This window comes from Saccopteryx leptura, chromosome 6 (assembly GCF_036850995.1).
Source record: "Saccopteryx leptura isolate mSacLep1 chromosome 6, mSacLep1_pri_phased_curated, whole genome shotgun sequence".
NCBI classification, from domain to species: Eukaryota; Metazoa; Chordata; class Mammalia; order Chiroptera; family Emballonuridae; genus Saccopteryx; species Saccopteryx leptura.
Window position 1 is genome coordinate 13,330,157 of NC_089508.1, and position 12,249 is coordinate 13,342,405.

Here is a 12,249-nt window from a genome sequence, read left to right on the forward strand (position 1 = left end):
TGCCATCAGGACAATCCAGAGGACAGCTGGAATATAAATATATGCCATGTGTTCAGTGACCCTACTTGTGAAAATGCATGGTTAGCAAAGGTAACCAAGCCACGTAATTTACCATGCCTTTGGTTAACCAAAACCATTGGCTCTGAGATCCCTTAGAACAGAGAACTCTGAGTGGCACAGTATGGTTCGTGTGTGAGTGCCGCACTTGAGGTCCGAGTGGAGTGAGCCACAGGTGTCATGTGCTTTGGAAAAAGGGTTTTTGTCAAGGCTTCAGCTGCAAAGGCAATTTGAGCTGACTGTTCCCAGTGTCCCGCTTGTGACAGGGTGTCTCAGCAGGCTTTGGCATATGATAGGAGCATGGTCAGAAATCCCTGCTCTGGAAGGGGTTCAGAGCTTGACTCAGCCTCCTGAGGGCAGAGGCCTCGGTTCCTGGTCCTCTTGGCCCGTGCGGAAATGCCTCTCGCCACAGTTCCTGGGTCCTCGCCTTGCCTTCCCCTCCCCCACATGCTGGTCCTAGGTGAGCCCAGATGAAAACCCTGGGTGTGGGTATCAGAACAGCTCTTTGAGTGGCACTCCGCCTTTGTATCAGGTGTCCGAGATAACATGTCCTCTTGGGCATCCGGGTGAGGGAAGGAAAAGCAGACGGCTGGAGGAAATGCAGGTCTCCCGCTGTGTGGCCTCTCATGCCCCCTGGACTGCACAGGCAACTAGGTCACAGAGCCCGGGCCAGACTTGATGGCATGCTCTCCCTGCCTGCGTTAGCTCTCGGCTCTGGTGGCTTCAGAGCCGCCGTGACCTGCGCCTGGGGACTTGCTGGAGCACAGCAGCTGCTCAGCCCTCAGGGTTACACCGGGAACAGCACTTCTCCAATGACTCATAATTCGATGAGCAGTAGTCGGAGACACTTCCCTGCTCACCTGTGGAACCTGGTTATTAGGAAGCTTCTTCTCCAGTCTTAGATTTCAGATTAGAAATATGTCCTATAGTCTTCTCCTTTCAAGCCTTGGTTTGTAAATTGCCCTTAGAGTAATAATCCTTTTCACCCCCACGTCTGCTATAGGAATACTTTTGCTTTGGTGTGAAAGAAAAAGGTTACTTTAAAAATACGTAGGTTAGACTAGCCCTTCTAGTTACTTAGGTGCATAAATCAAATTCCAGTATCTCTTTTGACACATACCATTTGAGTCCTATGAAACAGAAAGACGCAAGTTGTTTTAATTATATTTTAATCAGATATATTCAATCTGGTTCATAACAATGTTCAGCCCTTTTTTATCCTCTAAATTCTAATCCAGTGGAAGAACTTGCTTCATACTGTTGTTGCCAAGAATAGCAGGTGTGAACTATGAAATAATTTTACTATTATTGTTAGTTCCCTGCTATTACTAATAAATAACTGAATGCTCTAATACCCATCCCTAGCTCAGAGCATGAAGGGCCTCTGCCCTTGTGAACTGTGTGTAAAAGGGGAGGACCAGGAAGGAAAGCAATTTCTGACAAACCTCAGTTAAGCCCCATGTATAACTGGGTTAGTTGCATGGGGGCGGGAGTCACTACATGAGGGGCAGTGTTTGATCTGTGTGCTACCGTCCCTTTTAGTCCAGGTTGTCGGACGTGATGACAGCCACACTGAGACCTTTGTGGCAGTGAAGGCTCTGGCCTCTGAGCCATTATTAGAGAAGGATAGTAGAGCATCCAAAGGAGGGGACCACTCTTCCAGATTGTGTACAGTGACATGTCTACGGACAGTGCTCACTCATCATTCTCCAGGCACTTACCATGTACAAGGCATTGTTAGCCCTGAAAATACCTGAGTGGAAGGCATGGCCCCTGCGTTCAGAAGCCACACACAGCCTAATAGGAAAGACAGTTACATCATCTTTAACATAAAATGGTGTGACCTGTACAGTGATAACCATACCCTGGGGTGTTATGGGAGCACAGAGGACCCAAGGCCTAACTTGTTCCAGGGCAGTGATAGGGAGAAGAGACAGAAGGCCCATAACAGCCTTCCTGGAGGAGGTGTTGTCAGAGCTGGATTGGAAGACTGGTTTTGCCATCTGTTGGCTGTATGGCTTTGGGTAAATTACCTAACCTCATTAAATCTCAATTTTGCCTCAAAGAATTGTTTAAAGATTAAATTAGATAATATATCTAAAGTACTAACGTGAAACATGGAATGTTCTCTGAAACTGGTATCCCCCACTGTTGTCGTTGTCATCATCATCATCATCACCATCATTTGCCAGACCTTGTTCACAGTGAAACATTTTTATGAGAAGAATCAATTAATCCAGCTGTATATAGATACTACAAAGGAAGGAACTTTGGCAAAAGTTCTGATTATTTCATGTGTAGACCAAATGACCCAGTTAATCCAAAAAGCAAAATTAGCCCCTCCAAGAGTCACTAAATTCTTATAGCAAAGGAGCCGTAGAACCTGGTAGAAAATTTGCAGAATTTTTCTGGAATAGTAGTTGATTGTTGTTTTGAAATGAATTAATGACCAAATAGTGTAAACCTATCTCAGTTTTTATTTCTAATGTGGTAAATATCACTAGATAGAGCCCATGTAAATGAAATCTCTTTAGGGGTCTCAACAACCTTTCTGAGTCGAAAGGGACTGTGAGACCAGGAAGCTTGGGGAGCAGGTCCCAGGTTGTTGAGCTACGGGGAGCAGCGGGGCCCAAGCTGGGTGGCGTGTGCACAATTCGCCTTCGAGCTTTTCTTGATGGAATGGTGGTAGCATCCGCCCCCTGGCTCTCCAGATCGGCATGTCTCAGTCTTCGCTGCCCCTTGGGATCTCTCAGGTGGCCCCACCCCTGGAGTTAGTGACTCAGTTGATCTGGCATGTATCTATGATTTTTTAAATCCCAGAGTCTTTCTGAGGTGAAGCCAAGGTCGAGAACCACTTGTTCAGGATAGCCAATGAGAGGGCAAACCAGCTTTGTCAGATCAGGATATAGCAGGGGTTGGGAACCGTTTTGGCTGCGAGAGCCATGAACGCCACATATTTTAAAATGTAATTCCATGAGAGCCATACAACGACCCGTGTACCTTACACATTATCCAATAAAAATTTGGTGTTGTCCCGAGGACAGCTGTGATTGGCTCCAGCCACCTGCAACCATGAAAATGAACAGTAGAAAATGAATGGATTGTATGTAATACATGAGAATGTTTTATATTTTTAACGTTATTATTATTTTTTATTAAAGATTTGTCTGCGAGCCAGATGCAGCCATCAAAAGAGCCACATCTGGCTCGCGAGCCATAGGTTCCCGACCCATGGGATATAGCAACAGTAACCTCCTTTATTTCACTGATAGCTACCACTAAACATCTCAGGGAAACTACATCAAGTCCTTTTTATCAAAGTTAAAGTATTATTTTTCCATAGCAAGGTTAAAAAACAAAACAAGCCGCCAAAAAAAAATCAATAGCAGTTTAATCAAAACGGCTGTTTAGATTTTTTTTTTAAGTAGTCAGACACACTTTGTCTAAGCAAAGTCGACTTGTGCCTGAACGTGATCGGTTCTCCCGCATCAGAACGGCATCAGTTAGTGTCTCTGCCTGGGCCCGCGTTCCTCCTCCTCATGTAGCAACACGCACGTGGAGGACTCAGCGGCCCTACCCCAGAGGTACTGTCCTCTGTCTAGCTTGTCCCCTTGCCTGACATCTGCCCCTTTTCAAATGTTCGCTAAGACCCTGGGTCCATGCCGAAAGGTCCTTGACATTTGGAACCCTGCGATGTTTTCTAAGCGTGGACGTTTTTGGCAGGACCAAATATCAAGGACAACTTGGCATGGACCGGAAGTGCTCGTGAAGGTGTTTGATATGACCAAATTTTAAGGACCTTTTGGCATGGACCAGACATTTCCCCGGACATTTTGGACAGGACTAAATGTCCATTGGTGGTTCATCCTCGTGGGTGCTGTCTGTGTGTGGATTGCCCACGGAAGGTGGGTGCCAGTCTGGTTTCCAGCCGCCTCCCCTAACTCACCTGCACCAAACTCCCTCGAAGGAGTTGAGTCTCTGTAGAGAAACCCATGTTTCCTTCATGTTGGACCAGTCAAAACACAGTATGGATGGCCAGTCTCTTCCTGAAAACACTCTTAAAATGGATAAACTATGATTCATTTCGAAGCCCCACAGAATTTGTTTTTATGCTCACAACTTTGTCTTACCCAGAGTATAACCGACTCGGTTTATTTGAGCAGTCAGCATCTGTCTCTTTACATATTATCACTGTTTTAAACATTATGATGAGTTGATAGTCACCACTAACGAAGTTTATCTCCATACTAAGTTTTATGATGAATTATAAGCTAAAAATGTTGCCGGTGAAAATAAGTATCAACAGTTTTAAACATGCAATAACTGAAGCCCCTGCCCTGAATAGAGCCATAGCGTCCAGAGAGGTTGTTGGGAAGAGGTGGGGAACAAGCCCCTGCTTTAGGAGGTGGTCTCGGGTCATCGGGACCTCTGGAAGGTCAGCACGAGGAGGAAGGAATGAGTCATTTGACTCTCTTCTGCAGGGAAGTGGTTTTGCCAGATTGCTTTGGCCAGCGAACATGCTCCTTTCCTCGCCTTTCAGGACAGCCGTGTACGTAAGAGCTAGGCAGGTGCAGCCTCTGAGCCCCGGGCGCCTTCACTGTAAGCCGTCCCCCGCTCGGTCCAGTGGAAGCAGACGTCTGCTTATACACAGGACAAAAGTGTGCTTTTTCTGCAGTTGAGTCGTGTTCTGGAATGTGGTTTCCAATCTAGGGTGTTGCCCACCTCCTGAAGGCCAGGGAATGAAGTGAGAAGTTGGTAGTTTGTCCTGGAAGTGGCCCCCATCTGCTCCAAAGGTTACCCCTGAAGGCGAGTACAGTTCCTTCCTCTGCCCCGTGTTGTTTCTAGGTGTAGGCGCTCACGGGGAGCTTTGTGAGTTCACTTATGCCGTGTTGAAGGTGCGGCACAGCTGTGTGCTAGCGATACCCCTCCCTCCCGCCCCGACACACGCTGCCCAGACCGAGCTGCTGGAGGGAGCACTGAGCTTGGCATGCTCTGGTTGCAGATGAAGAGATTAGCTAAAGCAAAGGACAGAAAGTGAGGTTCCAGCTGTCCTGATTGCATTTCTTTATGGACAATGAAACGTAGAAGCATCGTGGGGACAGGAGTGTGCGTACGTCCCGAACTGTCTGTGTGTGGGGCGGGGGCGGTTGGCTGGGCCTGCCCTTTCACGTCTGATGCCATCTTCTCGGACCCCCCCCCACAGGCTCTGTCCACGCCACATCGGTGGCAGCCTCAAGAGTGGAACAGGCGCTGTCAGAAGTGGCCTCCTCTCTGCAGAGCAGTGCCCCCAAGCAGGGCCCGCTGCACCCCTGGATGACGCTGGCCCAGATCTGGCTCCACGCAGGTACCGCTCTGCCCCACTGTGGGTCTCCCTCCCCCAAAACCTGCCGGGTCCTGTGGGCACTGGCCTCCTTAGCCCACAGCCCCTCTTCAGAAGAAATCAAAGCTTTGCAGTCATAGCAGCGTGTTACCACAGCAGCCACCCCTATCCGAGGAGGGCACGTGCCAGCCCCCAGGGGGTGCCTGAAACTTTGGGTGATATCAAATTGTTCGTGTATTATGTTTTTTCCTTTTTTTATATACCTGTGATAACGTGTAATTATAAATTGGACATGGTAAGAGATTAACAACAATAACCAGTAACAAAATAGAAGAACTACAGTCTCTCTTTGGCACACCTGAGTTGCCATAGGCATTATTAAATAAAACGAGGGTGACCTGGACACAAGCACCGTGATACTGCACCAGTCTGTGCCAGAACCAAGACGGCTGCTAAGTGGCTAACGGGCGGCCGTACACACAGTGTGGGGACTCCGGACAAGAGGGCGGTTCTTGTCCCAGGTTGATTTCATCACGTTACTCAGGATGGCATGCAATTTAAAACATGAATTGTTGATTTCTGGAATTTTCCATTTACTGTTTTTGGACCACAGTTGACCACAAGTTGCTGAGATCATAGAACGTAAAATTGCAGACCAGGGGGGCTACCGTACTTCTTTGTAGGAACCGTGAGTTACATACTCTGTGACTCCCCCTCCTGCCTGCCTCAGTACCATGACCCGGAGCCTGGCACAGGGCAGGCATCCAGGAAGGAGCTCCTGAATTGGACTCTGAGGATCCCAGGGAGCCCGCTGTGCAGAGGGCAGGGCCCAAAGAGTGCACCTCAGACCTCCTTTGCAGGAGACAGCTTAGCATGGTGTCCCAGACCGGAAGTCGGCACAGCCTGCGGACTTGGGGGGTGGGGTGGGGTATCAGTGCTACTACTTAGCAGCTGTGTAGATTTAAGTGAATAGCTGCCTCTCAGCCTCAGTTTCCTCATCTGTACAGTGGGGTTGACAGTTGATAGCGCCATATGCTGGGTTTGATGAGCACAGTGCCTGGCACATCACAGCAGTAAAATCTTAGAGTCCTAGGAGAGGGGACAGGCATATTGCTGACGCAGGTGTCTTTATCAAAGCGGGGGGGGGGGGGGCACTGTTTCTGATGTCTCCGCTCTCTGGTGGCATGCCTGGTCATCCACAGAGGAGGAGGCAGGGACTGGACCTGCTGAACTGGAAACTGCCCGGAAACAGGCCCAATGCCCCTCCTCAGTTTCACGTGGCTGCTTTTGCGTAGCTGGAAATCCTAAAATAAATCCTGCATGCAGGCATTCTAGTAACAAGCCCACTCAACAGAGAATCGAGCAAATGATGGCTGTTGACATCCTTACATTTTTATATTTCTATAAAAAAGGCAGCTTCTGTTCCTCACATTTTCTCATGTCTTTACAAGACCCTCCCAAGGCCTTCCCAGGCTTGACTCTCAGGGTGCATGGTAAAAGCCCAGATTTGGCCGGGAAAGTCCTTGTTATCCACCACTGTCCATCTGTTTACTCCTTTTTTGCCAAAGCTAATTGTATGATGTGCAGCCTTGTTTGAAACCATTGGCAGATCTTCGTAGATGAAAACACAGACTTACCTGGCTTTGGCATGTCACATAGCCAAGCTCAGCCGGCCTCTTCTGTGTTGGCATCTTTAATTGAGCCATAATAGCGACTGTAAATTAACAAATGATATTCTTCTAAGCAGAGGTGCAAGCGAGCGATGACTCGTGAATGTGCCGGTTGTTCCTCCCGCGCAGACGCTTGCCCGCGCTGGGCCTCTCTCGGGTCCTCCAGGAGCTGGGGGCAGGGGGCAGCCACGCCTTCCTCCGCCACTCCCTTACAGAAAGTCCGGCCCGGTCTAGGTGCCTGTCCTGTTCAATAGGCTTTGTGAGCAGTGACTACAGAAGACAGGAAAAGCGGAGGATGGGTCTGTGTCGGGCCAGGGGAGACTGGCTGAACCTGCAGGCCCGGTGTGGGGTCAAGGTTGTCTTCCAAACTGGCTGTGAAGTCTAGTCATGAAGGGCCAACATCTAAAACACTAGAAGAGCTGAGGGTGAACCCTCTAGGCTGGAATTAGCTCCCTTAGCCTCAGGCATTGCTTGTCTGGCTTATTCCTTGGAAAAGTGAGTGACCCAAATGAGAGTCACCAAGCCCCAGGACATCTCCACCCTATGGCTTGCTGCCCCGCACTTAGCTGTCAGACTTTGTCCCTCTTTGCGTGGCTGGCTGGGACTCTGGGAGGAAATTCTGTAGCTGCTTATTAGAGCATTGAACTGTTTGGGACTCTCCTTGAGTTTTTCAGTAATCATGTAACATGGGTTTCTCATCGCCATAGCCTATAGGACAGAATACAGCTCTCGTTGCCAGTTAACGAATGTAGCTTTTAACACTCATGATGGTAAAATTGAACTTGTGGAAATCGGGTGCCACGTCTGCCTTACTCTGGGCAGAATGTGCATAGCGCTTACACGCATATAGTGAACATTATATGTAATAGGAATGGACGGAATAAATTAGAATCTTCATAGGATTCGTGCCATATGGACTCAAGGCAGTGACTTTGTTAGAGTCAAGATTTAGAATCATGTATGTTCACATAGTCTTGGAGCTCTACCGCTCTGAGAGGCAGCGTGAACATGACCCCCGCCTTTTGACAACTGGCAGAAGCCAGGTACCATGTTCGTCTATCATCAGCTCTGGCAGTGCTTCTGGATTCTGTAAACTGTGCACGTTCTGGAGGAAACTGGGTAGATCGAGGTGTAACATGAAGGCTGTGGCGCTTTGGGGGCGTTGTGGGTCTCTTCTCTCAGGGCTGTTTTTCCAGTGAGCTTAGTGGAAACCCATGATGGGAGCCCCTGGGGGAGCTGGCTCCAACTGTAAGGCTGCCGGTAGGGCACTCTGAGAGGATGTCAGCTGTCCATGTAGGAGGGGTCCCTGCACCACTCGTGTGTCCATCTGAACAGCAGATAGGTCATGAATAGGACCCCTGAGCTCCTTCACCTGCTCTGTGAGGGAACGGGCTGAGCCAGTGGGAGCACAGACCAGGTAGATCCTCCCGTCCTGGACATCTTGATCCCCAGGCCTCAGACCCTTCTCTTGAAGTGCCCGGCGGCAGACCTTCATGGGTTGTGCATGTGTTTCCCCTCGTTTGTTTGGACCTACGTGACACAATCGGAAAGGTACAGAAGACATCACGGGAAAAGGCTCCCCCGTCTCTGAGCCCGCCCCCCTCGCCCACGGGTACCCACTGCCAGCAGTCTGTGCATGTCCCGGCTGCTCCCCACCCCGAGGTCACTGCTTCTCTGTGCTCGGGAGGCCGACTCGCTCTCCGACAGCTGCTGAGTGTGAGCCCGCTGTGTGAGCTCACCGTCACTTAACCGGCACTCCCCGATTAACATTTATAATTATTTCTAGTATTTTGCTGTTGTAGACAATTCATCAGTAAGTATCTTTATATATATTGTTCTGTATCTGTAAGGTAAACTCCTAAAAGTGGTTGGACCAAAGGGTGTGTATTCTTTACTTTTGGTCAGTTGTGTCAGGTCGCCTTCCATAGAATTGCTCCAGTTTGCATCCCGGTCAGTAATGTGCGAGTGTCCACTCACATCCTTGTCAACACCACGAACTGTCAGACTTCTAGGTCTCCGCCAGTCTGATCGGTCTGATAGGTGAGATGGTGTTGCCGTTGTCCATCTGTCTGCCCTTTATCTTCCCAGACCCTGAGCTTGTCCTGTGGGTCTGTCAGCAGTTAGTACACGTCAGAGACGTCTGCCTCGTGTCTGTCACATGGGCTAGAAATGTTGCTCCTCATTGTTACCTTGTTTAGGTTTTTTGTCTTTTTTTTTTTGCCAGTTTTTTTTAATACATTTACCAATCTTTTCTTTATAACATCTGGGCTTCCTTCATATGATATGTAGAAAGCAATGACCCATCTTTATGTCCTCTTTTCCTGAAAGTTTCAAGTATCTTCCGGAGCCATCTGTACATTCACTATCTTCTGAGGAGGGTTTAGCCCCCCGTTCTGTAGAAGGGACACCCAGGCTGCACAGAGGGAGTGCCTCCCAGGTCTCCCTGCGGCGGGAGTCAGGGGGCAGATAGAGCACCTGGTGTTTATCACCCTCACCACGCATTGCAACCAGGTTCTCTTTAGCGGGCAGACCAGATCGCTGGCCGTTGGCGGGGCACCGGGCTCAGCTTCGGAGTTGAGCCAGAGCCTTGTCCAAGCCAAGCAGCTTCCTGGTGCCTACCTTTCCCTCTCCACACCGGGCTGGCAGCTAAAAATGACTTTGCAGTCGGTGGTTAATTTCTGCTTGTTACTTACTAATAATTATAGCTTTTACTTTGGCACCTCTCACAGTTGAAACCAACGGCTATTCTTAGATGTACAAGATCAGATTTTCTGGTTTCTGCTGGGAATGTAGAGCCGTGATATTCTCAGAAATCCCTTGGCCCTGGCCTGGCTTGTCCTCTCCCCCTTCCCCCTCCCCCCTCCCCCCTCCCCCTCTCCCCTCCCTCCTCCCCCTCTCCCCTCCCCCTCCCCTCCTCCCCTCCCCCTCTCCCGTCCCCCTCCCCCCTCTCCTCTCCCCCTTCCCCCTCCCCCTTCCCCCTCCCCCCTCCCCCCTCCTCCCCTCCCCCCTCCCCCTTACCCCTCCCCCCTCCCCCTCTCCCCTTCCTACTCCCCCTCCCCCTACTCCCCTCTCCCCCTCCCCCTCCCCCCTCCTCCTCTCCCCTTCTCCCCCTTCCCCCTCCCCCCTCCCCCTCCTCCCCTCGCCCCTCCTCCCCTCCCCCCTCCCCCTTTCCCCTCCTCCCCTCCCCCTTCCCCCTTCCCCCTCCCCCTTCTCCCTCCCCCTTCCCCCTTCTTCCTGCCAGGTCCTCCCTGCCACCAGGTGCCCACAGCAGCAGGGTTGAGGGATCATCCTGTGTCATGGCCACCCTGGTGCAATGCACAGCTCCCGGACAGCTGGTGTGTTGTCGCTGCACAGGAATGCCTGTGGGAGGGCACACTCAGTCCCAGGGTTGTGCCTGCCTGGTGCAGTGTCACTCTTGACCAGGCACCTCCCAGGCCTGCCCCTTATCTGCCAGGGTGGGCTTTCGTTAATAGTCTACAACTTGCTGGTAGCTGATATTTATCAAGGACTGTGCATGTGTCAGACATTATCCCATGAACCTGATATGTCTTAACTTGTCTAGTCCTCGTGATAGCCTTGTGGGGCATAAATACCGTATCATCTCATTTTACAGATGAGGAAACTGAGACACACATCGGTTGAGTCACTTGCCTAAGGTTACACGGCTCCCAGGTGGAGAGGCCAGAATCCGGGACGGCCGTGTGGCGCAGACGCCACCCATGCCGGCTCTCAGTTGCTAGTGCCCTCGAGCATCTGTTTTGTGCCACAGTCGGAGCTCAGTTCTGGACTGTGATGGCCACGAAGACAGACAGCATCCCTGCCTTCACACAGTTTGCAGATTCAAAACAAAGCAAAGGCAGGAGACTTGATCCCCATTGTGCCGGGTGCCGTGAGAGAGCAGAGGGGGTCCTGGGAGAACTGGTGACAGAGGTCCTCCCCAGGCGGGAGCCAGCAGAGGCCTGAGCACACGGGAGCAGAGGGGGTCCTGGGAGAACTGGTGGCAGAGGTCCTCCCAGGCGAGAGCCACGGAGGCCTGAGCACAGGGGAGCAGAGGGGGTCCTGGGAGAACTGGTGGCAGAGGTCCTCCCAGGCGAGAGCCACGGAGGCCTGAGCACACGGGAGCAGAGGGGGTCCTGGGAGAACTGGTGACAGAGGTCCTCCCAGGCGAGAGCCACGGAGGCCTGAGCACACGGGAGCAGAGGGGGTCCTGGGAGAACTGGTGACGGAGGTCCTCCCCAGGCGGGAGCCACGGAGGCCTGAGCACACGGGAGCAGAGGGGGTCCTGGGAGAACTGGTGACAGAGGTCCTCCCAGGCGAGAGCCAGCGGTGGCCTGAGCACACGGGAGCAGAGGGGGTCCTGGGAGAACTGGTGACAGGGGTCCTCCCAGGCGAGAGCCACGGAGGCCTGAGCACACGGGAGCAGAGGGGGTCCTGGGAGAACTGGTGACGGAGGTCCTCCCAGGCGAGAGCCAGCGGAGGCCTGAGCACACGGGAGCAGAGCCCCGAGGGCTGGTGAGCAGTTGGTCAGGACGATGGCGCAGGCCCAGGATAGCACAGGGAAAGGCCCCGAGCCATGCTAGCTCTGCGTATCAGAGACATGGCAGGGCCCCTGGGCGTGAGCCTACAGGGGAAGCAGTAACGTGGCCTCAGGTGAGGCAAGATCCTGCCAGACCCTTTCATCCTAAAAGCACTGAGAAGCCATCAAAGGACTTCAGGCAGAAGAGTAAAAGGGAGGGACTGAGGCTCTAAGAGTATGCCCCCTAGTGCGGGGCTGTAGCGTTAGCAGAAGAAGCAGAGAAAGAAGCATTGGTCCCCGTGGAGAGGGAGCAATCTGGCTGCGATGCGGGATCAAGCTTGGATAGCAGAAGGGGACACCAGGAAAGCCCCTGAGATAGAAGTAATAGGACTGATTGATGGATTAGATCCGAGGGTGACGAAGAGGAGGGAGCTGCGTTTGGGGCTCGAGTTGGTGGGTGACTCATAGTTCCATTGTCTACACGAAGCCTGGGGGAAGAGCTGATGTTGGGGTTAGCCGGGAGGAGAAGCCCAAGTCCTGTGTGAACTCAGAAGGATCAGGTGCCTGAGAACACGGCAGTGACCATGCCAGGCAGGTGCTGGATAGTCAGGCCTGCACTTCAGAACTGGGCTAGACACAGAAATTTGGGGATGGAGATGAAAGCCGGGGGTGTGGTGAAAGTGACG

General features: G+C 51.6%; 1 protein-coding gene across 7 annotated transcripts in view; it reads left to right on the plus strand.

The window, feature by feature from the left end:
* TTC7B (tetratricopeptide repeat domain 7B) overlaps positions 1 to 12,249 on the plus strand; it is a 255,976-nt gene that overhangs the window by 198,170 nt on the left and 45,557 nt on the right. For all 7 annotated transcript variants that reach the window (XM_066344074.1, XM_066344076.1, XM_066344077.1 and 4 more), the window contains one exon: positions 5,261 to 5,401. In XM_066344074.1, coding sequence (XP_066200171.1) covers positions 5,261 to 5,401 — 141 coding nt within the window. The remainder of the gene's footprint in view (positions 1 to 5,260; positions 5,402 to 12,249) is intronic.